At 41.3% G+C, this 27,161-nt stretch overlaps 1 protein-coding gene across 1 annotated transcript in view; it reads right to left on the reverse strand.

Moving 5' to 3' along the window:
* COL4A4 (collagen type IV alpha 4 chain) overlaps positions 1-27,161 on the reverse strand; it is a 156,278-nt gene that overhangs the window by 102,523 nt on the left and 26,594 nt on the right. Inside the window, exons 3-5 of the mRNA XM_028482308.2 lie at positions 22,303-22,469; positions 18,464-18,506; positions 11,058-11,135 (exon numbers count right to left, since the gene is read on the reverse strand). Of these exons, the coding sequence (XP_028338109.1) occupies positions 11,058-11,135; positions 18,464-18,506; positions 22,303-22,358 (177 nt within the window). The 5' untranslated portion in view covers positions 22,359-22,469. The remainder of the gene's footprint in view (positions 1-11,057; positions 11,136-18,463; positions 18,507-22,302; positions 22,470-27,161) is intronic.

Below are 27,161 nucleotides of genomic sequence, written 5' to 3' on the forward strand. Positions count from 1 at the left end.
CCGTGTCATCAGACCTGTTATACGCGCCTCCCACTGTGGCTACAGGCGCACTGGGCTCTCGGGCCAGCTGTACAAATAAAGGATGAAGGCAATCGGAGTGGACACGGAATCCTACACCTGCCTGGCTCTCTGAAGCCAGAACATTCCTTTAGGATTCTCCCTTGTTAATCATCTGTGTCAGGCACGTTTCTTGAGCTGGGCTAAGATCAAACTATTTTTATTTCACAACACTTGGTAGATGAGACCAACAGATAAGAGGATATGTACATTTTTAAAACCCAAATCTCCATAAACAGCCTTTTGGGCTACCACTGATCTGCTTGCCTCCAGGGCCCAAACCCTATGGGGAATGACAAAAATCTAAGAAATCCTTCGTCATTTTAGCAGTATGAGGATTGGGAGAAATAGCTACAGATATACAATGACAAATGCATGTACAAACACACTTTTTGTGCAACTACTTCTTCCTCTTTTTTAAACAGAGAATCAGTGCAAGGAAGTATAAATGAATGAATGAATGAATGAACAAACAAATGAGTAAGAAAGATGCTTTTATTATACTAGTTACACATAAATTTCCAAATTACCCTTGGTCAATAAGATCATGACATTGATCATCAAAAGTGTCGCAGGAAGGGGAAGGTACTTCCTTTTTAAGCTTGGTTATGCACCTCCCAGTGTCCATACCTTTCCTCACTTAATCCAACCAGCAACACTGAGATTTTTATCCCTGTAGAAATGAGGAAAGCCTAGGGGGGTATAGCTTACTCAAACTGAGGTGCCTAGTGAGCTTGAGTTCATACCTGGATCAGTCAGTTTCTTTCCAAACCTCACCTCCTTCCACGGCGTCATCCTGGCACCATGGAGGGTCCCTGCACTAAACCACATTCACGCTCTGCCTCCCATGACATTTCAACTGCTTCCTGCCTTATCTTATTTGTAAACATTTTAAAAATTTTATCTTGATGTATTTTATTTTCTCTTATGAAGTTTTTTTTTTTGGGGGGGGGAAACAACAGTATTCATCAAATGAGTTAAAGACCTCCATTTCTGTGCTTCTCAAATCTAATTTTCTAGTCCCATCCTCTCTCTAACTCTGTTTTCTAGAAACTTCCTTGAATCTTCTTCCCTGTAAATTTACACTCATCATATCAGAGGCGAGCTCATCATCCCAGACTAGTTTCCCTGCCTTTTTCTTCCCTGACTCAGCAGACGGCAACTTGGTTCCTTCCATCATTTAAACTTCCCACGCAGCTGTCAGCTTTGGTGATCCCCCATTCCCTCCTTCTCCATTCCGCCCCAAGACCAAGCCTATCACATCTTTCTTTGAATTAAATCTCAGGTGTCTGTCTTTCTTTCATCCCACCGTGGAGACCCTGGGTCGTGGTCTGGTCATCTCAGGTGGGGGACACAAGCACCAGGCTCCCCAGCTTCTCTAACTCCAGTCTCCTCCCCGTTTCCACATGTAACTGTCAACTGACCTTCAGTCTTCCCTTTGCTGTGTTATTGCTTCCATCAACATGTGCAATGAGCACAGTCTACCTTCCTCCACCCCAGCCAACCCTAGTCCCTGTGTGTCCACACCTACACCCTCTGCTCCAATTACACTTGCGCCTTCTGTTTGCCTGAGGCAATAGCAGCCTTTGTCCATCTGTAGCTCAAATTCAACCTTCCTCCAACCAAAACTATGGTGACAGCAATGACGTTAGCGTACCCTTCACTGAGCACTTACTCCATTCTGGGCGCTGACGCAGCACTGTGCATTCTTCTCATGGAATCCTTACATCCTTAAAGCAAAAAGTCATCCTGCATCTACTTTTTCATTCTGAAATGAGGAAGCTGAGGCTCAGAGAGATGAAGCAAGTGACCCAAGGCCACTTGGCTACCACCTGGGGAAGCAGAGTCATACACGCTTCCCTTTTCACCCTAGTCCTCACTCTGGTACAAACTCTCATGTCCACCCTCAGACAATTAACATAATACCTAAATAGGCTCAGCACCTATTTTTCATTATTGTTTTGTGCATGTTACTTTAATATCTGCTTGGGGTGATGTCGTCCAGTAAGATTTTTGAGGCCAGGAATCCGTGTAAATTTTTATTACCACCTCAGCACCTTGGCTACTGCCTTACACAGTATAAATTCTAAACATATACTCGTGGCCTTTTATTACTAAAATCGACAAAGAAGACTTAGGCAGCACCCCTCTGCCTTTGTAACACTTGACTGTAATTCAACCATTCAGCCCCTAGGTGGCACTATAACATCACTTAAACCCTCAAACGGGACTCAATGCGCCGCTAAAGAGCTGGTGCCTCCAGGGTCCTCCTCTATCACAGATGTAAGGACTGTTGGAGATCTAGAAGGATCATAAAATAAATAACAAAAAGATGTTACTCGAAGAGTAGACAGTCCAAGGAGACCGGACTGCAATGGCAGAGTATTTTCTTGTACCTTAAGTTCACCTCACTCAACGAGGGCATAAATTTTTCAGTTTAGCCTGTAGTAACGCTGACTCAGGATTTTCAGCTGTGTGGTTTGTTTTTTTTTAAGGGATGTAAAATGAATACTATTTTTTTTCATAAACATAAGCAGGACCATAATGTGGTCCTCCAAACCAGTCAGGTAAAACTCACTTATGAATGTCTTTTTATTCGATTAATAAACTATATTTTCCATATCTTTTTTTTCTTCCAGGTTCTTTTTTTGTTTCTTTTTTGGCTGTGCCACACGGCTTGTGGGATTTTAATTCCCCGACCAGGGATTGAACCGACCCTCAGAAGTGAAAGCGTGGAGCCCTAACCACTGGATCACCAGGGAATTCCCTATGCTGTACATCTTAAACTTATACAGTGCTGTATCAATTATATCTCAATAAAACCGTGGGAATTCCTGAGTTCCAGGTTCACTCCCCGGTCGGGGAACTAAGATCCTGCAAGCCACACGGTGCAGCAAACAAACAAACAAAAAGATAAAACAGATGTACAGCATAATGATTTAACTCACATCACGAAATGACTATCACAATAAGTGTAGTGAACATCCATCACCTCCTATGATATAGATACAAAATATAAGAAAAAGATCAGCTGTTTTCTGAAGAGGCAGCTTGGTGCAGTGGGAAAAAACCACTGCACTGAGAACTAGAAGACAAGGCTTTGCCACCGGACAATAAATAAGGTCCCCCACCTACTTTATAGCACAGGGAACTATATTCAGTATCTTGTAATCGTCTAAAATGGAAGATAACCTTAAAAAGAATGTGTGTGTGTGTGTGTGTGTGTGTGTGTATAAAACGGAATCACTTTGCTGTACACCTGAAACATTGTAAATCAACCATATTTCAATTTAAAAAAAGAAGGTCACCCCTTGAGCCAGGTCATGGAAGAGTGGTTTTCCCATTTTTAGAAACGGCGTAACATCAGCCCAGCATCGCACACCTGCTGTGGGAACGGAACAGGCAGCGCTGAGAGCTCCTGGTCGGCGGCTGAGAAGCTTGAACGCAGGCGTCTCTCCTTCCCCCTTCTTTGCTCTGTTCTCCTGGTGTCCCTGCCCCTGGCCCTGCCCATGCTTTTCTCCTGCCTGTGTCTCCCGTGCCGGCTCCCCTTCCTCTGGGGGCAGGCGGGCTGGGGCGGGGGGGGGGACTGCCCCTGCAACTCCACTGGGCTGCCCTGCCCTCTTCTCGCTTTCTCTTGGGCAAACTTGTCCATCTCTGTGGGGTCAATGACATCCAACTCTGGGCACTCCCTCTGTTTCCCTCACCCACCCGGACGCCCTTCAGGAGCCCCGGCCGCACATCCACATGCAAAGCTGGACTCAGGATCATCCCCCAAAACGTGCTCCTCGGCCAGAGGCCGCCAGCCACACCGCTGCTCTCACCGCCCCTGGGCGTCCTGGGCGCCTCTAACCGCGTACCCCCAACCACCCCGCATGGAGCCTCCTTCTCCTCCTGACAAGTCTGCCTCCCAAACATTCCGACACCCACCCTCTCCCCCCACGCCCACGCTCACGCCCTCGCTAAGGCACTGTGACCTCCTACCAAGGCAGCTACAGTGGCCTCCTGACGCTTTTCCTAACGTTTCTCCCAGCCCGCACCGCCATCACTGTATTCTCCCAAGAGCAGCCAGAACGATCTTCTTACAACGTAAATTCAACCTGTTTCTACTCTTTCTAAAATCTTTCAAATCCTCTGCTTGTTCTTCAGGATAAACTGTATCTCTGCTTTTTCAACTGCATCCCTTACCACTTGCTCCCTCACCTGCAGGATCAAACCTTTCCGGTCACCTTTTGGTCCACCAAACATACCACCCCGTCTCCTTCTCAATTCAGGGCCTCAGTAGGGGCTGTTCTCGCCGCCCAAACACTTGCAGTGGTTTGAAGGGTGGCCACAAAAAGATATGTCCACGCCCTAACCCCAGAACCCGTGGATATCACCTTAGGTGGCAAACGATGTGATAAAGTTAAGGATTTTGAGATGAGGATTTTGTCCTGCGTTATCTAGGTATAAATGCCATTATATGTATCCTTATAAGAGGGACATGGAGGAAGATTTGAAACAGACACACAGAGGAGAAGATGATGTGAAGATGGAAGCAGAGATTAGAGTGATGCAGCCACAAGCCAACGGAGAGCGTATGGCAATGGTGACACCCTGCTGGTGGACTTCTGGCCTCTGGAACTTGTGAGAAAGTAAATTTCTGTTGTCTTAAGCCACCAGATATGTGGTCATTATTACAGCAGCCCTAGGAATGAACACACCATGCTTCCACCAGGCCACTGCTAGGTGACCGCCGGTTCCACCAGGTCCAAGCTTCCCCGGCACTGGCTACCACACACACAGGCTCCAGTGCAAAATCAAGGTAGGGCACCAAATATCCACCTGGGGAAGGCACAAGGATCTTCGTCTGTTCTTTTCCCTGATGCATCCCAAGCACCTAGACCACCCCACGCCTGGCACTCATCAGGGACCCAGAAATAATGGCTGGGAGGTGAATCTGTCTCTCCTGCTGGAAACCGAGCTCCAGGCCACAGGGACTGTCCTCTTTATCCCCGAGGCCTCACAGCCTCGTCAGATGCCTGGCACATGGTGAATACTCGATGGCTGTTTGCTGAATGAATGGAATGAATGAATGTTTATTTGCTGAGTGAACTGCAAGTTCATGTATGTACGACAGAGGAGTGAAAAAAGAGCACCTTGGAGACATAGCTGTTTCCCTGTGGATTTCTTGGCAGCTTATTGAAAATGGTATTTGAAAGGAGAAATACACTGTTCTTTCCTAAAAACTTCGTAATTCAGCATCTTAACTAATTTAGTCAGATGCTACCTTTGCACTAGAGAGGAATTCTCAGAATCACAAACACCGCTCCCTGTGTTCCAATGTGGAATATGCCCTGCTTTGAGACGCATCTCATTTCTCACCAACAACAAAGGCTGACTCCACTTTGGTAATGACCTTGATCCTCTCAAGTTCAGCCTAGCCCCACATTTGCTGAGCTCTGCGCCCGCCTGGCCACGGTTCACACTGGGTCGCAGAGCTCAGCAATCATCGTTGCTAGGGGATTGAACTCCACATGGGAGACCAAGGGTTCAGGCTGCAAATCACTGCCCGTTTAATGAGGTGACTGACTGGGGCAGAGATGCCAAAATCTACCTTCAGACCCCCTCTGCAACTAGGATTCCTCAGTGAGGTTTTGTACACTTGGCCTGTTTTGGTAAATAACACTGGCAAATTTTTTAATAAAAGTAGCAGGCAAATATGAGCTTGTTTTCTCTCCTTTTTCAAGCACAAATGCTGGATCTAAAGAGAGAGATTGTCAAGCATGCTGAAAGCCATGTTAATTAGTTGGAGTTATTCCTCTGTATAGATATCAGCTATTAGTGACAGCTAATAGGACAAATAATATAAAATGATAGTCAAAAAGATTCATTCATTTAACTTCTGCAAGTTTTCCATTCTTCAAAATTTAAGCTTAATATTCATGACAAGGAGAACACTTTAACAAGCTAAACCAGTTACAAGCTGGCAAGTGGCGGGTTGAATTCTACCAGGAAATTTGTTTAATTGTTAGGCACTATGTTTGTTTGTTTTTTTAATTCTGAACTCTGATGCCTTCACATGACAAGCGCACTGCTCAGCTCCTCATATGGTCCCCAAGGCCGAGGCCCCTTCCCAGGGCCCCTCACTCAGGTCACCTGCTGTCCCCTGAAGGCAGCTGAGTGTGTCAGCATCTATCAGAGAATTCTCCAGCAGAGACACAATGAGCTAGGCAGCTGGTGCTTGGAGGAGAAAGCAGCAGCAAGAAAAAGAAGAAATCAGAATCAAAACACGAAGGGGTGGTGACAGACCAAATTTGCCAACTTCTCCGCTGTCACTGGAACTTGCTTCTATCAAAATATAACATAATTGACTTACGCAAACTTTGGGACATGAAAATAATTGCTCTGAACCATTTATCAGGCTATAGTTATACAGTGTACTAGAACGCAGCTGTGTGAGTGATAAAGAGGTTGAATTCTAGAACTTTGTGTGCAAATAATTTAATGATATGAAAAATGTTAACAACAGTTAAAACTACCCAAGGAAATTCCATTTTTATAATGGAATGCAAGCTCTTAGGAGTGTGAGAGACAAGTGAATGACATTGCAGGAAAGAGTTTTAAGCCATTTGACCTTCTTGTGTATAAAACTACCAAATTTTAAAGTTCTATTGACTTAACAGTTACTAGACTCCCTTGAATGGAAAACAATAAATAAATAAACAATAAATATATTTTATTCTGGAAAAAAGTATAGAAGGTGTCTTTATTATCAAACTAGTTACTAAAGCAGAACTTATAAAAGGTCCCATCCTAGTCTACGAAGACATGTAATGTTCCCTACAAGAAGACCTCCATCAGAGAAACAGAGATTCTTCCCTTGAAACAGATAAAGAATAATTTAAAATCCTGCCCAAGTCCACCTCATTCATATCCTTAAAGAGGGACCATAATGAGGTTTGGGTAAACGTTAGGCAGAGTCACAAAGTATTCTGGAAGCCATTAAATTGCTGTCATATGTGAAAAGCCGTGTCGTGTCGCACATCACAGAACCATAGGGTGTCAGGGCTGGGAGGGACAGGACCAGCCCTCCAGTACAAACCCTTATTTCCCAGGTGAGGGCTCTGAAAGCCAAAAAGACCAAAGGGGTAATCCCCAGTGCCCCACACTGAGAATGCAGGATGCTACTGGACCTTTAAAAGGTCTGAGTACAGCAACGGTCATGCTCCTTTCTGTGGCTCCAAGTGCTTATTTCTGGCCCCAGCTGAAATTCCAAGAAAATCTGAACTCTGTGAGATGGTCACTTACTAACAGGTTGACATGTTGTGTGGGGGGGGGGGAAAAGACTCGGGGGAGAGACTTCCCACTAAAGACCAAAGGGGTAATCCCCAGTGCCCCACACTGAGAATGCAGGATGCTACTGGACCTTTAAAAGGTCTGAGTACAGCAACGGTCATGCTCCTTTCTGTGGCTCCAAGTGCTTATTTCTGGCCCCAGCTGAAATTCCAAGAAAATCTGAACTCTGTGAGATGGTCACTTACTAACAGGTTGACATGTTGTGTGGGGGGGGGGGGAAGACTCGGGGGAGAGACTTCCCACTAATTCCGTTCCCGTTTCCCTTGGCCTTGGCGGGTGTCCCCACATACATTGCTGCATGTGGCCACCAGCTCAGGCTCTCAAATCCTGTCCAGGCTGAACTCTGAATTTTAAGGGATTGATTTATGTGCATTAACTACCTATCAGGTGCCATCTACTGTGATCATCTCAAAGAAATACCAAAACATGACCCCCAACTCTCAAAGAGGACCAACAAACGTAGGCAACTTCTATGTCTAGAGCATCCACGATGGGCCGGGAGCCAGCATAAACATTTCGCACATGTCCACACAGCCCCCTTTAAGGAGCATGGGTTGACAATCTAATCAAGAGGGTCAGGCATATCCACACTCGAACCCAAGCAGAGCTCCAGGTCAGGGTACAAGAAGCATCACAGAAGGGAAGGAAGCAGGTTCACACGGGGGGACCCATCCACACCGGCTGGGACAGGCAGGAGGCCTTATGGGGGCAGCGTCTCTTCTGAGCTCCTTTGAGGAGGGCAGGAAAGATGGAGGTCAAGTGGAAGTGGGAAGGCTTTCCAGAAAAGGGTAGAGGTGGTATGTCAAAAAATTAATAAATATTGAGTGATTGCTCCCTGGTAGTGAATCCATGGATGATTTATTTTTTGCCTTCTAGTTTTCCAGTATTATCTAAATGGTCTATAATAAGCATATATGAATATTACAATAAAAACTACTACAATTGTTCTTTTAAAAAAATAAAAAGGTAGAGGAGTGGGAATATTTAGATTATGTTCAAGGGAGAGTGAGTGGCCCAGCTGATGCAGCAGGAGACGGTCCAACGGGAGGTAACAGTGGTCACTGATGAGAACACGTGTTGAGGCTGGGCTGTGAGCCTCCAGCAGTACAGCGGTGAGATGAAGGAGCCCCCCTTGGCTCCTGCCCTTTGACGCATCCCAGCTCCACCTCAAACCCCAGCTTCCAGCTCCAGTTGAAACCCTCACCCAGCCTGGCACCCAACCCTCGCTGTAGACACAGCAGTTTTGATGTGGGGCTGAACAAACCACTCACTCAGCCATTCAACCATACGAGAGGAATCATTTCCTTCTTAGGAAGGCCTGGCTGTTCCACTCACGGGCTACGCCGCCTCGGGAAGAGCCTCAACCCTCGGAATTCGGTACGTTCCTATCCTTATAGTGCACCTTGAGCTGTCACTGCGGCTCGGGAGATAAATGTGCAAGCCGGCTGGTCGCCTGCAAACCACCTGCCGGGTATGCACAAGCCAAGCTCCCAAATTCCTAGCTGGAAAACATCACCAGCAACTTGTGCCGTCACAGAGGACCCACCTGTGCCAGGAAGGGCAGAGGTTGGCAGTGCTCAGCACACAGCTCTCCCTGACCACCCAGAAGCAGGGACGCAGACAGCGGGGCGGGGCGCAGCCCACCCCCATGAGCCCTCCTGACCCACGGCGCTGAAGACTGTGTGATGGGAGAGACAGGGCATCCTCTACACGTGCAAATGCTTACGATGGTTTTACGGCCCAAGGACACAGAAGACAAAGCATCAAGCAGGTAAATATGAGAAAACGGGGCAGAGGAAACTGCCAGGCTTGGGCAGATTCAAGCCGCCACTAGGGCTCCCAAAAGTTAGGGCTAAAACTGGCGTTTGAACCTGAGTGTAATCCTCTTCTCATTGATCATGGGGCAAACGCAGGGGCCGAGACCAAATACCAGGAGGTGGTTCCTGCCTCTTCCACATACTAGCAGGTTATTTAAAATTCTTGGAAATCCAGATTCCTTGTATTGACCAATGAAAATATTGGGAATAATCCTACTGGCCTTGCAGAGTTGCTGTAGGATTAAAGCAGGGTTTCTCGGCCTCGGCACTACTGGCGTTTGAGGATGGCTAGTTTTTTCGGTTCTTTCACGTGGGGCCGGCCTGTGCATTGTAGATACTGAAGAGCATCCGTGGCCTGTGACTCACTAGAACCAGTAGCACCCCCCTCCATCCAGCTGTGACAGCAAAAAAAAAAAATGTCTCGACCTCATTAAATCAGAGGACCACACCTAGCCGGCTTCATCAAAACAACTGTCCCTCTTTGTTTTGTGGTGTCCCCATCCCATTCCTGCCACGGAGCTGATCACTACATTTTTCTTGGGCCTCAAGCTCAAAGGGTCTTAAAATCTTGGCACGTTTATATGGACAAGCTCACACAAACGCCAGGCTTTTTTCCTGAGTATTGTGTCCATCAACATGAAAAAAGCTAAAGCACTTCTCTTTTTTGAGGGTCCTAACTTTGTTTCCTGGCAAATGCAGTTTTTAAATCATATCATGAAAGTGGCTGGAAAAAGCTCGAGATAAATTCTGATCACCAACTTCTTACTGAAGAAGAAACAAATCCGTTTAAGCAGAAAGCGATCTGCCATAACTTCAGCTCAACAAGGTGGCTGCTTACAGCAAGACCACGACGAAGGACCTGCACATGTACCACACAACTCGTGTGACGATAAAGCAATGCTGTGGGAGAAAAAATGGTCCTTTCTCTCAGAAAGGTAACATTTTACCTCCTTGTTGACGCACCTTTACTGATCGGTGTTTTTTGAGTGTCACACACAGCCCTGTGGGATCGATCTGGACATGTTTCAAAACGATCACTGATCTGACTCAAAAACTGTCCAAAACTTCTGAACCATACTCTTTTCTTGTAAGATTGTGGGAGTATTTTTAATCGAAAGGATGGTTTGACCTAATACTCCAGCACAGATGAGTTAGTGCCTGCCAACTGCTGCCGTCAGAATATACAAGAGAGGTTCATAAATAAATGTGTAAGAGACCCTATATACCGTAAGGGTTACTGTGCATCTCAGGGCAGAGAATCGGGTGTCATCATCAAGAGCACCGTCCTGGATGGCCTTGAGCAAGACGCCCAACTGCTCTGTGCTGAAGTCTTCGACTCTGCAAAGATGGCACCATAAGACGGGAAGAGAGCTGTTGTGAGGGATCAGTGAGCTAAAGCATTTCGAGCACATAGGACAGTGCCTGGCACATAAGAAGCACATGATAAATGCAGCTCTCACTTCAATTACAGAACACTATGCCACGGCATTTTAATAGGTGTTGTCCAAAAAAGAGTCATGTGGTCAAATGTCTGGAAACACTACATTAAACAAAGTTAAGGAGGTGTTTTTTTTTTTAACTCACTGCAGAACTTCTCAGACAGAGCCTTTAAAATGTTGATATACAGCATGAATATCAATAATGGCAACCCGGCATGGACCATTTGCACCAGGATCCTTTCTGTACAAGGTGATTCTACAAAATTTTAAGTGAACAAAACATTATTGATGAGAGTGGGTAGAACGTTGGACGGAAGGTTTCTAGAACTTATTCATCTTGCGTAGCTGAAGCTTTATGCCCTTTGATTAGCAATTTCCCATTTCCCATGCTGATTTTTACATCACTTACCCGAGACCCCTTTTCAGGAAAGCACTGGCAAAGAGAGCAATCTCTTCCCCCGCAGGGACCAATAAACTTCTTTCCACCCTAGAAAGAGAAGAATCTGCTTTAGTTTAACAGTATTCATCACCTCGATGGGTACACGGTATATACCTTATAACAAGCACTGTTGGTTTATCAAACTCATGAGAATGTCACAGTATAATTTTACCTCTGAAACTGTGAAAAGACTAATATTGATATATAAAAAGGCAAAAAACTTACATTGTGGCTTGATAATAAAAGAGTTGATGGTTATATGAGCAGGATAAAGGTTTATGTGAGCCAGGATTTTTTTAAAAAAAACAAAAAAACCTCCTTATGAAGCTACTCTGCTTTAATCAGAATCTTCTGCAATCTCTCTCTCGGTAAGACTTCGTTCACCAAGTTGTGAACAATCTTAGAATGTTAACTATGTAGTTGTGTACACAACTAGACATCACAATGGTGTCTAGTTTAAATTATAAGCTTGGCTTTTTTTCAGTAAGACCCTCTTACTTTATCTCCAAGATCAGCTAGGGCATGTGTCCCACAGGGTGGCCCTCCTGGGTCAGAACTGCAGTCATAGCCTTGGACTCGGAATAAAATGTTCTCCCTACAATTTGCCAATACTCCAAGATGGCTCCCTCTAATGTGTGTCTCAACCAGAAAGCTCTTGGACTTGAATAATTTGAGCACTTTCCCCACTTTTAGCTAGCTTTCCTTCAACTCTCTTTAGAGAGTGACCCCCACAGTCGCATCTTGTCTTAACTTTAACACACACACACGCACACGCACGCACGCCCCGTGGGAAGAATGAGCCCCTTTTTCTCACAAATTCTATGTATATGGCGAGTCATCAGTCACTTCAATACAGAAGTATAGTCCCAGAGGAACTGTTTCCATAAGTTGATCCTTAACGACAGCCAGCATCATGCACCTGCAGTGAAAATGCGCTGAGCATTTGTTCACAGACAGGGCTGCATGTTGAGAGGGAGGATGTGGTAACGCAGCTCTCGGTGCTAGGAGCCGAGGGTGTGGACAGGACCACACACTTCTATAACCGATAGATCTCTTAAAACTAACAACACTGTAGACTTTAGCCTTTAGACCAACGTATAACGGGGGAAACATAAAACAACTGAACCAATAGGTACAGTTCTGATAGAAGATATATATACATAAATATACAAACATACTTATGTACCTAAATATACATGAATATACATGTGTACACATGAAATACACAAATGTATACATACAAATGTATATGTATATGTGATGGGAGGGAAAGGAGTCTAAGCAGCATGCATTTTTCTTTTCAATCATACAATTAAAACCTCTTTTTTCTTGAAAAATATGTGCGGACACAATAAAAAAATCTTTAAATTAAGCATTAATAAAAAAGACATCTTTATAAACATAATGTTTATGGGTCATTAAAAGTATATAAAAATTCGAACCTTGACAAGAGCCAAGCAATTAGATAATTTAAGTTTAAAAAAACGTATTTGAAGTTTCAGAAACATATGCCTCTCGAGTTTTGAGGAACGCTGTTATCTATAAATGCAGAAACAATAAGTTCAAAACCCTGATTAGGTAAAAACAATTTTTTAAATGCTCAGGGCCAGGTCAGGACAGCATGAAAGCACTTAAAATAACTAGGCTGAACACTTGGGTTCATCTAAGGTTGGGATTCATTACTATGTGTTCAGTGAAATATCAAAACAACCAGAGAAAAAAGAAGGTCAGTTGATTAGATGGCTTGAAAATAAAGGCAAGTTTGTTTTTTTTTTACCGAATTGTGCCAAGGATCATTGAGATGTTTGTAGCAAAATTAAATTTCAGACAAGAATCAGTTTAAAGTAGATTAGCAGAATTCTAATAAAGGAACACATGTAAAGCTTTGACTTGGACCAATAAAAGAAAAAAGCGAGGTGATTTTAGACCCTACGAAGCTCTTCTACATCAGACATATCCCCAAAAACATCACTTTAAAGCGGGGGGGCATTTATAGAGGAAGAAACTGCACCTCAGAAACAGACTGTATAATCCCATTAAAAAGGGATCAAGACAATATCTAAGACAAGTCAACATCCAAAATATAAACCACATTCACTGGGAATACAGTGGCATTCTCAAAAACCAGTGTTATTCTTCTTCAAAGAGAAGAAAAGTCACTATCTATTTTATCTCAGATATTATTAAACAAATATTTGTTGCATAGAAAGTTAAAGAAAATATTTTACTAACTTCCAGATTAGTAACCAGTCTTGCATTTTTTACTTTTATTGGGTTTTTTTTGCAAAACAAATAACATATGCACATGATAATTCAAACAGTACAAAATAGTGTACTGGAAAAAGACATTTTATCTTCCAGCTCTGGCCCCCAGTTCCCTCCCCTAAAGGTAATCGCTCTCTTCAAATCCGTGTCTGGGCATTTACGAGCATATTTACGCAATGATCACACACACACACACACACACACACACACACACACACTTTTGGTGATTTTTGTCCTTGTTTTATTTTTACCCAAATGGTATATTTCTTTGTACCTTGCTTTTCTCACTTAATCATTCTGAATTAATACATATGACTATCCACCAAACAAAGTACTATAACTTGTTTAATCAGTCCTTATTGATGGTCATTTCATTATCTCCCTTTTTTGCTACCAAACACTACCTTTAAACTAATATTCTTGTGCATATACCTTTATGCATAAGTCAGAATAAATATGTATGATAAATTCCAAAAAGGGAAATTGCTATGTCAATAGGCATGTGCATTTAAAATCCTGATAATGACAAATTGCCTTCCATAGAGATTGCATCAATTTATTTCTCTACCTTTAAAACCCACCTATAGTATAGCCACTCTCTGTGTGAAATCTCTAGAATCTTCGCATACCAGAATTTGGTAGGAAGGCCCAGGATAGAATAATCTTTGGTTCAGGAGTTATATGCACGTATATGAGACATAAGAAACAAAGGAAGTAAAATTTAGTGCTTTGTAGACTTTTGTAATAGAAAAAAAAGAATGTAATACAAAAGGAACTTAGAAAAGTCAGATAAGAGAAAAAATAATTCACACACAAATATTTCAGTATGTTTCTGTTCATTATTTGAGGTGATGCTCTGAAATGCCTGTGAACTAAGTTGGGCAAATTTTATCATGCCCACTTCCCACAGGAGAAAACTGAGTCTTGAACAGGTTAAGAGATGAATCAATGGCAGAGCCAAGAACCTAGGGCATCCTATTCTTTAATGCATGTGCTTTTGCTCCTGACTAAAAGGGAAAGGAGAACGCACGGCAACTTTCTATTGTGATTCACTCTGCAAAGACCTATGATAACTTGAAATCACCGAAGTTGGATCAGGTGGATCCAAGATGGCGGATGGATAGACAGACATGTGTTCACTAGCGTGATTTAAACCAATCTGGCTTTCTCAAGATGAACCTGACTACAGGCTGCCTCTGGTAGGATTTCCTAGAAATGTCTGAAGTTGGGTTTAATAACTTAGATTCTCTAGCGAGGAGGCAGAAGAAAGAGGGCTTATTACGGAATGTTCTAGGCTTATCCTTCTCCAGAATTAAAACGTTCAAATTTAATCTTATACTTCTTGATTTATCTTGTAATGGCCCAGCTGCTTCCTGCCCACTCTGAAAAAAGTTTTGAAGAAAGGGTTATATTATAAAACAAAAAAAATCTCTAATACCTATTCAATTTGGTAATCAGTCTTAACTGTAGAATATAAAAGAAACCTTAGAGTTCATCTAATCCAACACCTCATTTTTACAGATGAGAGAATAATCCCAGAGAGTGAATTGTTTAAAAGAATAATAAAGAAAGAATGAACAAAACCCAAAGTTTTTATTCATAAAGGAAGGAAATAAATCATAAAGATCCGAGCAGAAATAAATGAAATAGAGACTAGAACACAAGAGAAAAGATCAATGAAACTAAAAGCTCACTCTCTGTAAAGGTAAACAAAATTGATAAACCTTTAGCCAGACTCATCAAGAAAAAAGGGAGAGGGCTCAAATCAATAAATCAGAAATGAAAAAGGAGAAGTTACACTGACACTGCAGAAATACAAAGGATCATAAGAGACTACTACAAGCAACTATATGCCAATAAAATGGACAATCTATAAGAAATGAACAAATTCTTAGAAAGGTACAATCTCCCAAGACTGAACCAGGAAGAAATAGAAAATATGAACAGACCAATTACAAGTACTGAAATTGCATGTGTGATTTAAAAACTCCCACCAAACAAAAGTCCAGGACCAGGTGGCTTCACAGGCCAATTCTCCCAAACCTTTAGAGACAAGTTGACACTTAACTTTCTGAAACTATTCCAAAAAATTGTAGAGGAAGGAACACTTCTGAATTCATTCTATAAGGTCACCATCACCCTGATACCAAAACCAGACAAAGATATCACAAAACAAGAAAATTATACGCCAATATCACTGATGAACACAGAGGCAAAAATCCTCAACAAAATACCAGCAAACCAACTCCAACAATACATTAAAAGGATCATATACCATGATCAAATGGGATTTATCCCAGGGATGCAAGGATTTTTCAATATCTGCAAATCAATCAATGTGAAATACCACATTTACAAACTGAAGCACAAAAACCATATGATCATCTCAATAGAGGCAGAAAAAGCCTTTGATAAAATTCAACATCCATTTACGATAAAAAAAAAAACTCTATAGAAAGTGGGCATAGAGAGAACATACCTCAACATAATAAAGGCCACATATGACAAACCCACAGCTAACATCATACTCAGTGGTGAAAACCTGAAAGTATTTCCTCTAAGATCAGGAATGTCCACTCTCACCACTTACACTCAACATAGTTCTGAAAGTCCCAGCAATCAGAGAAGAAAAAGAAATGAAAGGAATCCAAGTTGGAAAAGAAGTAAAACTGTCACTGTTTGCAGAGATGACATGATACTATACCTAGAAAATCCTAAAGATGCTGCCAGAAAACTACTAGAGCTCATCAGTGAATCTGGTAAAGTTGCAGGATGCAAAATTAATGCACAGAAATCTCTTGCATTCCTATACACTAACAACGAAATATCAGAAAGAGAAATTAAGGAAACAACTCCATTTGCCATAACATCAAAAAGAAAAAAAAATACCTATGAATAAACCTACCTAAGGAGGCAAAAGACCTGTACTCTGAAAACTATAAGACACTGAAGAAAGAAATCAAAGATGACACAAACAGATGGAAAGATATACTATGTATTTGGATTGAAAGAATCAATGTTGTCAAAATAACTATACTACCCAAGGAAATCTACAGATTAAATGCAATCGCTATTAATTTACCAATTGCATTTTTTCACAGAACTAGAACAAAAAATTTTTTAATTTGTATGGAAACTCAAAAGACCCCAAATAGCCAAAACAATCTTGAGAAGAATGGAGCTGGAGCAAACACACTCCCTGAATTAAGGTTATAATACAAAGCTACAGTAATCAAAACAGTATGGTACTGGCACAAAAACAGACATAAACATCAATGGAACAGGATAGAAAGCCCAGAAATAAAACCATGTACTATGGTCAATTACTCTACAACAAAAGAGGCAAGAATATACAGTAGAGAAGAGACAGTTTCTTTGATAAGTGGTGCTGGGTAAACTGGATAGCTATATGTAAAAGAATGAAATTAGAACATTCTCTAACACCATATATAAAGATAAACTCAAAGTGGATTAATGACCTAAATGTAAGATAGGATACTATAAAACTCCTAGAAGAAAACATAGGCAAAACATCTTTTGACATAAATCGCAGCAATATTTTTTTGGATCTGTCTCCTAGGGTAATGGAAATAAAAACAAAAATAAACAAATGAGACCTAATTAAACTTAAAATCTTTTGCAAAGCAAAAGAAACCATAAACAAAACGAAAAGACAACTTAAGGACTGGGAGAAAATATTTGCAAATGATGCTACTGATAAGGGATTAATTTCCAAAATACACAAACAGCTCATATAGCTTAATATAAAAAAACCCCAAACAACCAAATAAAAAATGGGTAGAAGACCTAAATAGACATTTCTCCAAAGAAGACATACAGATGGCCAAGAGGCACATGAAAAGATGCTCAATATTGCTAAGTATTAGAGAAATGCAAATCAAAACAACAATGAGGTATCACCTCACACCAGTCAGAATGGCCACCATCAAAAAGTCTACAAATAATAAATGCTGGAGAAGGTGTGGAGAAAAGGGAACCCTCCCACACTGCTGGTGGGAATGTAAATTGGTTCAGGCACTATGAGGAACAGTATGGAGGTTCCTTAAAAAACTGAAAATAGAGTTACCATGTGATCCTGCAATCCCACTTCTGGGCATTTATCCAGAGAAAACTCTAATTTGAAAAAATACATGCACCCCAATGTTCATAGCAGCACTATTTACAATAGCCAAGACATGGAAGCAACTTAAATGTCCACCGACAGAAGAATGGATAAAGAAGATGTGATAAATATATATATATAATGGTATATTAGCCATAAAAAAGAATGAAATAATGCCATTTGCAGCAACATGGATGGACCTAGAAATTATCATACTAAGTGAAAAAAGCCAGAGAAGGACAAATATATGATATCGCTTATATGTAGAATCTAAAAAAAATGATACAAATGAACTTATTTACAAAACAGAAATAGACTCACAGACACAGAAAACAAACTTATGGCTACCAAAGGGGAAAGGAGGGGAGGAATAATTAGGAGTTTGGGATTCAACTTAAATGTCCACCGACAGAAGAATGGATAAAGAAGATGTGATAAATATATATATATATATATATAATGTTATATTAGCCATAAAAAAGAATGAAATAATGCCATTTGCAGCAACATGGATGGACCTAGAAATTATCATACTAAGTGAAAAAAGCCAGAGAAGGACAAATATATGATATCGCTTATATGTAGAATCTAAAAAAAATGATACAAATGAACTTATTTACAAAACAGAAATAGACTCACAGACACAGAAAACAAACTTATGGCTACCAAAGGGGAAAGGAGGGGAGGAATAATGAGGAGTTTGGGATTAACATATACACACTAGTATATACAAAATAGATAACCAACAAGGACCTACTGTATAGCACAGGGAACTATATTAAATATCTTGTAATAACCTATAATGGAAAAGAATCAAGAGATAGATAGATAGATAAACAGAATCACTTTGCTGTACACCTGAAACTAACACAATATTGTAAATTAACTATACTTGCATTTTTTAAAATGGTTTAAAAAGTATAATAAAAATGATTCATTCAATAAAGTGAATTTTCAACGTGCAACCAGAGCTCATTAATGGACTTACCCCGTACGCATGTTGTACAGAAAAGAGAATAAGTATGAGCGACCTACGAAAAAGCAAAAACGCAGATTAATTTAAACTGCTGGTTTTAATGCAAAACAAACTAAAAAGAAAAAGAACACAAGAATTAACTCCAGAAACCTTTTTTTTAGTTTCCAATAAGGCTACTGTCGCCAGTTGATTGTCACAAGTGGCAAGATAAATGTTATCCTCTCTCTGGATGTCATCACTACCTTTCCTCCTTTTAATCAGTCAAGTACTCACACCCTTTGGTGTGGTCCGCATTGTGCCGGGTACGGTGGGGACACGTGGAAGGTGAGACCAGGATGGACGGGTGAGCGGAGGGAGAGGACTCTCAGAATGAAAACTAGAGGAGAGCTGGAAGGAGGCAGCTTTGTCCAGGAACTGCTGCAAAGACTCATGTATCCTGGACGCTGTTAAGTGGAACCAGCCGGAAGGAGGGAGGATGGAAGAAACCTAACTGGACTGGGGAGACGGTTTGGGAAACAATACGAACAACTCAGGGGAGAGTTAGGTAGTTCAGCGTCTTATAAGTGAGGCAGAAATCCAACTGGGGTAACGTCATTATTATAGAGAAATTTTAACAGGAAAGATGCAACCAAAAAAAGACTGAATGTGTGTGTCCTCCCCCAAATCATATGTTGAAATCCTAACCCCCATGTGATAGTATTAGGAGGTGGGGCCTCTGGGAGTATTAGGTCATGAGGGTGCAGTCCTTGTGAAGGGGATTATTCCCCTTGTAAAAGGACCTGGAGAGCTCTCTCTCAGTCCTTCTACCATGTGAGGATACGATGAGAAGCCAGCAGTCTGCAACCCAGAAGAGCATCCTCACAATAACATGCCCGTGCTGATACCCGGATCTCAGACTGTCAGCCTCCAGAACTCTGAGGAGTAAATCTGCGTTGCTCATAAGCCCCCAGTCGATGGTATTTGCCACAGCAGCCTGGAGTGACTAGGACAACCACTAAAAACTGCGTATGTCTGCCTCGGGCTTATGATTGTCCAAGAGCTTCCACATCCATCATCGCATTGAATCCTTAAAACAGAGCTTGGATGGGAGGAGAACTGGGGCCCAGACTCGGGCTGTGATTTCTCTGCCGCCCTTGTCCCTTTTTTCGTGTAGAGCCTTCTCCTCTCTGAAACCTCCTGTCCAAAGGAGCCTTATTTCTCCATCCTCGGCTCCTTCTTCCTGCGTTGAGATGCTGATAAGCATTACAGAAACCTACAGAGGCGTGCCTCTGCCTGAGACCCAGGCTAGGAGATGGGAGACTGGGGGTGGGTCCGGCCCACACTCTCTGGCCTCCACACTGAAGTCCCCCTTCTCCGCGACCCTTCTCTTGGAATTCACGACAATGCCAGTAAAGGCCAGGGTGGCATTTCAGTGTAGTAATGGGGTAAATCAGAAAATCAAAAGGAGAAAGACGTGTTAAATGGAGGGAATAAACTGTTTTAAATCAAATTAAAGTATTTACAACAACTGTTGTTCAATCAGGTCGTTATCGCTTTGGACATTTGTCAATAAGGACAGGTTACATCTTATAGCAATTTTGGCCTCCGTATATACAGTCTCATTAAAATTGTAGGCAGGGTAGGTTTTTCCACATTTTACACCAGAGCAAACTGACTCAGAAATGTTGGATAATGTGCCCAAAAGGCTGTAAGCAGAGTGGCTTGGAGGTGGCCCTTAGGGATCTCAAACCCTGCGACTGCCCCTTCCCCCCCCACCCCATCCCCCATTTTTTCCCTCCTGCTGCTTAATATATTTTAAAATAAGGCGATTCCTTTTTTTTAATACAGCAGGTTTTTTTTTAAAAAATAAGGCAATTCTTTTTTTATGTTTGTCTTTTTTAAAATTAAAGTATAGTTGATTTACAATGTTGTGTTAGTTTTAGGTCTACAGTAAAGTGATTCAGATATATAGATACACACATTCTTTTTCAGATTCTTTTCCATTATATATTACAAGATACTGAATATAGTTCCCTGTGCTACACAGTAAGTCCTTGTTGATTATCTATTTTATATATAGTAGCATGCATCTGTTAATCCCAAAGTCCTAATTTATCCTTTCCCTCTCTTTCCCCTTTGGTAACCATAAGTTTGTTTTCTATGTCTGTGAGTCTGTTTCTGTTTTGTAAATAAGTTCATTTGTATCATTTTTTTAGATTCCACATATAAGCGATATCATGATATTTGTTTTTCTCTGTTTGACTTCACTTAGTATGATAATTACTAGTTGCATCCATGCTGCTGCAAATGGCATTATTTTATACTTTTTTGTGGATGAGTAATATTCCATTGTATATATCTACACCATATCTTCTTTATCTATTCATCTGTCGACGGACACTTAGGTTGCTTCTATGTCTTGACTATTGTAAATAGTGCTGCTATGAACACAGGGGTGCATGTTACCTTTTCAAATTAGAATTTTCTCTTTCCCAGATACACGCTTAGGAGTGGGGTTGCTTTTTTTTTTTCTTTAAAGAACAATTCAAAATTAAGAGTACTTTGCAGTTTCCTTCACATTCGCTCCAAATAAATAAGACTTGGCTGCATTTCTGAAAGAATTGCGTTCTCTTTCCCATCACCCTGTCTCCTTTCACAGCCCATCAATACATGTTCATCAGCTCCAAAACTTCTCATATTTTTCACTGTTTAACATTTCCCTGTCTTAATTCCCAATATTTTTTTTAGTCACCTCAAATAATCTCATATTAGTTTCCTACTGCTGCTGTAACACATGACCACAAACTCTGTGGCTGAAAACAATACACATTTATTCTCTTATGGTTCTGGAGGTCAGAAGTCTGAAGTAGGTCTCACTGGCAAAAGATCAAGGTGCTGGCAGGGCTGTGTTCCTTCTGGAGGCTCCAAGAGAGACTCAGTTTCCTTGCTTTCTCCAGATTCTAAAGGCTGCCTGCATTCCCTGGTTCATGGTCCCTTCCACCTTCAAAGCCAGCGGTGACCAGTTGAGTCTCTCCCTTGCTGCAACCCTCTGACCTCTGATCTTTTCATCACGTCTCCGTCTCAACTCTCACTCTTCTGCCTCCCTCTTTCGCTTCTAGGGGCCCTTTTAATTATACTGGGCCCACCCAGATAATCCAGGATAATTTCCCCATGGCCAGGTCAGCTGATTAGCAACCTTAATTTCATCTACAACCATAATTCCCCCTTGCTACATAGCAGAGCACATTCAGAGGCTCTGGGGATTAGGATGTGGACATCTCTGGGGTCATTATTCTGCCTACCCCACTCATGAAGTGCATTGTCCTAACTCTCCTAGTTATAGGGACCCTGCTGCTCTGGACATATGAGAAGGTTTTTGCTATTCAAACCCAGTGAATAGGCGAGCAAGAATCTGTGGCCTTGTGCGTCCCCCCATTGGGTGATCATGTGGGTGCAACTGGCGGAGAGGAGAGAGGACTGCTGTTTAATAATAAAAATGAGGGATTCCCTGGTGGCGCAGTGGTTGCGCATCCGCCTGCCGATGCAGGGGAACCGGGTTCGCGCCCCGGTCCGGGAAGGTCCCATATGCCGCGGAGTGGCTAGGCCCGTGAGCCATGGCCGCTGAGCCTGCGCGTCTGGAGCCTGTGCTCCGCAAAGGGAGAGGCCACAACAGTGAGAGGCCCGCGTACCACAGAAAAAAATAATAATAATAATAAAAATGAATCGCAGAATGGCAGCAGGCATAATCCGTAGATTTCTGGAATAATTGGGCTTTTTGACATGTGAAGCATTCAGATAATTTACACCTGCAGAACCAACCTTTAGGGGAAATTATTAAATAAAAGCCAGTGATCGTACCTGAGGACACTCACCAGGAATCTGTGGCCAAGGGCTTGATCCACCTGAAAGAGCGCCTTACCAATGCCATGTGCACAAATTACTTCAGAGTCAAATCTTGGTACTTAAAAAAAATTCCGCCACTCTTCTCTTCCAGAAGACTCTCATCTACAAGTGAGGTTCTATGTCCTGGGTTTAAAGTCTGTATATGTTAAATATAAATATATCTCTTAAAACAGAGTATGCATTATAATGTTGAAAATAATTACTTTCATCATTCAGAGTTAGTGATGGAAATATTTTCTAAAGGAGAACTTCAACAGTGTTTTGACATAACAATCTTTTCTTAGCAATGGTTAAACTGAATACTTAATTTTTAATTCTTAGAAGTAAAACTATTCTTAAATTCTTTACGGCATAAATATATTTTTGAGAAACGAAAAGATGTACGTACGTAATGCTTGTACAAAAAATACTGCTTCATTTTGCTAAGGGGAATTTTCTTCTATTTAATCTTTTCTCTTAAAAATCCAAGCTACAATTCTTTCAAGGGCTTTTTTTTATTTTTTGAAACTAAAAAGGAATCCCCTAGTATAGAAATACACATTTTGCCTACATACAGCAAATACATATAAACATGTTTTTATGTAAAATGGTACAACATTCTGCCAGGTTGTCAAAAAGTTAAACATAGAGTTACCGTATGACCCAGCAATTTCATTCCTAGGTATACACCCGAGAGAACTGACAACATATGTTCACACGTAAACTTGTACATGAATATTTACAGCAGAATTATTTGTAACAGCCAAAAAATGGGAACGACTCACTTCACCCGATGAATAGATAAGCAAAACGTGCTACGTCTGACCATAAAAAGGAATGAAGTACCAATCCGTGCTACAACATGGATGAACCTTGAAAACATTATTCCAAGTGAAAGAAATCACATACTGTATAATTCCATGTATATGGAATGGCCTGAATAGGCAACTCCATAGAGACAGAAAATAGATTAGTAATTATCAGGGGTTGGAGAAGGGAAGAGTTGGGGTGATGGGAATGTTGTGGAACTGGATAGTGGTGATGGTTGCACAACATTCTAAGAACACTAAAAACCACTGAATTGGGCTTTCCTGGTGGCGCAGTGGTTGAGAGTCCGCCTGCCGATGCAGGGGACACGGGTTCGTGCCCCGGTCCGGGAAGATCCCACATGCCGCGGAGCGGCTGGGCCCGTGAGCCGTGGCCGCTGAGCCTGCGCGTCCGGAGCCTGTGCTCCGCAACGGGAGAAGCCACAACAGTGAGAGGCCTGCGTACCGCAAAACAAACAAACAAACAAACAAACAAAAAACCCAGTGAATTATAAACTTTAAAAGAGTAAAGAAGGTGTGTTTTATTTTGTGAAATTTATCTCAATTTTAAAAAAGAAAAAATATTTTGACTCAAAGAACTGTATGCTTTGATAAAAGATCTCTTTGGCTGAACGAACTGAAATGTCTCATCTTTAAAACTTTGGCTTCTCTGAAGACCTGTATCTGTAAGAATTGGGTAGAGAGAAGGAAACTGGGAGTGTAGAATGTTACAAACTATTTTTAAACTTCTGGATAAAATCTGGATAAACTAACTCAGTATTGCATTTATGAGAGACTAGTTTTCCAAGTAAGTGGTGGAACAACATTCCATGATAGTTTCAAAACCAAGTGGAAACAGAATCACTTTGAGTACCTAGATCTTCTCCCATCCCTAAATCCATCATTTAAAATACTTTTTTACTTGCATTCCAGAAGCAAGTCTCAGTAAAACAAATTATTGTTTTATGAGGAATACACAAATTGGTTTGAATCATTCAAAATGTATTTGATATTTTAAACAAATAGGAAACACAGTCAAAAATGAAAGAAAACCAGAGGTATTTGCATTTTAAGCAAAAAATAGATACATCATGCAATTAGTCTCCAGACGTATTGTGATAAAGCATGCATCAAGGGGATTTTGTTAAAATAGTGTGTTGCTGTGGTCACCTTTCAGAGGAAGAATGTCTGTCTGATGGTGGCCCTAACACCTAGCAGTGTCTCAGTACATTTTAATTGAAAAGATGGCTGGGTGGATAGATGGATGAATGGATGAATGGACAGCTGAACCAACCTGCAGGAACCTAACTGGTCTCCCATTAGTCAGTGGGAGTCCAATGTGAAAGGACATTAACTAACAGTGAGAGGACACTGATATGCTGGGAGTAGCTGATGCATTCCCATCACCATGCACTTAGTTGCTATATAAGCTCTATGACGATAGGGATTTCATCTTTTTTTATTCACAGGTTTATCCCCAGTGCCATAATAGTCTCTGAAATATAATAAGTACCCAATGTATATCTATTGGATGAATGGACTTATAGAAGACACTCTGGGACCTTTCAAATGTGAATCAAATATAATTAATAGGGGATGTAAGATGAGGCTAATTTTGAATATACAAGAGGGTAGAAGAAGGAAGAATGAAGGAGATGGAGAAAAAAATCATAATGGCATTGGAAGAAGTAATGAGAAACCAGCACTTACTGATTATACGTAGGACCCTCTGCCTAGAGTGTTACCCACAATCGAGTCGCCTCTTTTCACCACAGTTTAGTAAGAAAAGTATTATTTTCATTGCGTAAGAAAAGCCAACTGGGGAATTCCCTGGCAGCTGTCCAGTGGTTAAGAACTCTGCGCTCTCAGTGCCATGGGCCAGGTTTCAATCCCTGGTCAGGGAACTAAAATCCTACAAGCCCCGCAGCACGACCGAAAAAAATAAAAGGACACTGGATCAGTTTAATTAATTGTGCAAAGTTGCAGAGCTAATAAATGGCAGAATCTGGATTTCTGGACTCCAACATATGTCCCTTCTCCCAACTGACACCCCAGCCTTCAGACTTTTCTGCTCTCAAACTCCCATCAGAATTTTGAGAAACCTATTTGAACGCTCTATTCCTTTTTTAAAGTTAACATATAAAATCTTTAATCTTTTTATTGCAAGGAGTATAATCTGGAACATTGTAAATTGTTACCTATAAAATAAAACTGTTGCAGCACTATTTTAGCTGTAGCCAGTACATCACAATGCCAGGCAATCTGATTTTCACCATCATCAGTATAAAATATATGCACACGGTTTTTAACATTATTTTTCTTCATGATTTTGTATTTCCATTCCACTCCCCCACATAGATCCTTGTGCAATATAATTTTATACTTGAAAATCATATTGATCACCCCACACTACTTCTCTGCAACAAAAATATATATAAATTCGATATTTTTTTAATTTCTTCTGATCACAAATCTCTGAATCTTAAAAAAGATTTTTCTCCCAGATTGACTTATTGTTATGATTATTAGTAGTATATGATTCATCAGAAACATAAATAAATTTAAATCTTTATAAACAATTACTAAACATTAAAAGTGAAATTATATTGGCAATGAAAGACGTGGGCTCTTTTGTTTCTCAATTAGTTTATTTAGTCCTAGAGTAATAATACTTCTTACTGGAATGAGACAGGTTCAGCAACAATGTTACTTCCATTTTAATTTTTAAAGCTGTAAAGCCTAATAAAACTTATTCACAAAGTTCAGAAGTTGTGAATGGAAGGAATTTGTAACACAAATGTCACTCAATTCTGAGAACTTCTCTTGAGTTGTATATCAAAAGCAATATAGAATTTATCATCAAGAATCATTTTGAAAGATCTACCAGTTGATAGAGTCTTCCTTCAATGGTGATGAAAACAGAAAGTGGGAAACCAACTGGCCCAGGGGATGTGCAGCCCAGAAGGTAGATGCTTTCTGTTCTCAACACCCTTCATCCGGCCCCACAAACAGTCTGGACAAAGCAGGCTGGTAACATTCGGGATGGATGGAGCAGAGGGCTGGGGTGGAGGTATGCCTTTCTTTTGAAAAGTAGAAGGACAGTTGTGAAAGGGGTGGTGAGAACCTAGTCCAAAGGCCCATTTTCAGATAGAACAATCCTAAGAAAGAATATCTGTAACAGTCGAGAAATTAATTCCTTTAATTACTTGTCCAAGCTGGTTGCATAACGTTTAAGAATCTTTTGGTCTCCCAAGGGTACATGTACCTCAGCAGTTTGGGGCTCTCTGCTTTAGACAAGCTGCAAAAAGGAAAACCACTGCCTTGTTCACTGTTTTACCTAGAGCAAGCCTAACATGACTACTTGCTCATCCCACGCATCTGTCTAGCCTGAAAACAAAGCTACAGAGGAGTCGCAGAGACTTTAGGACTGTTCTCCGGCCTAGGGTGCAGCTCCTAGGTCACAGCTAAGTAAAGGCCCATCTGGCTGTCAGCTGGACACCGTGAACAGCGGTGTGTACAGCACTCTACAATTCCCAAAAGGCTGTCACACACGGTACCCACAACAGTCTATGAGGATTTCCTTTGTTGCAACTTCCTGTGTTAAGAGCAAAAAACCTTTGGTCTCAACCACGCTTTTGATGACACCAAATAAAAACACCCCATCACTCAGAACAGCATCCCTCTAACCTATCTTCTCATAAATAAAAGGCTGTCATCACATAGGAGTGGCCAAGACAATATGTTTCTAATTGGAGTCTATCAAAAAAAAAAAAAAAAAAAAAAAAAAAAAGCCTGAACAACCCAAATGCGATGCCACGAAAACATAGAAACAACAGCTTTGGGAGAATGCCTACCTTGCAAACTTTTTCCAAACTTCTGTACCTTTCAAAGGGTATGCTTTATTCTGCCAACTGTTACTCTCAAGAAGGGAGTGTTGAGTGCTATGGAGTGCTGTATCAGAGCCCCCTAAGTCCCCACCTTTGGCTCTTTCTTTCTTTTTTTTTTTTTTTTTTGCGGTACGGGGGCTCCTCACTGGTGTGGCC

Source organism: Physeter macrocephalus, chromosome 2 (genome assembly GCF_002837175.3).
Source record: "Physeter macrocephalus isolate SW-GA chromosome 2, ASM283717v5, whole genome shotgun sequence".
Classification (NCBI taxonomy): domain Eukaryota; kingdom Metazoa; phylum Chordata; class Mammalia; order Artiodactyla; family Physeteridae; genus Physeter; species Physeter macrocephalus.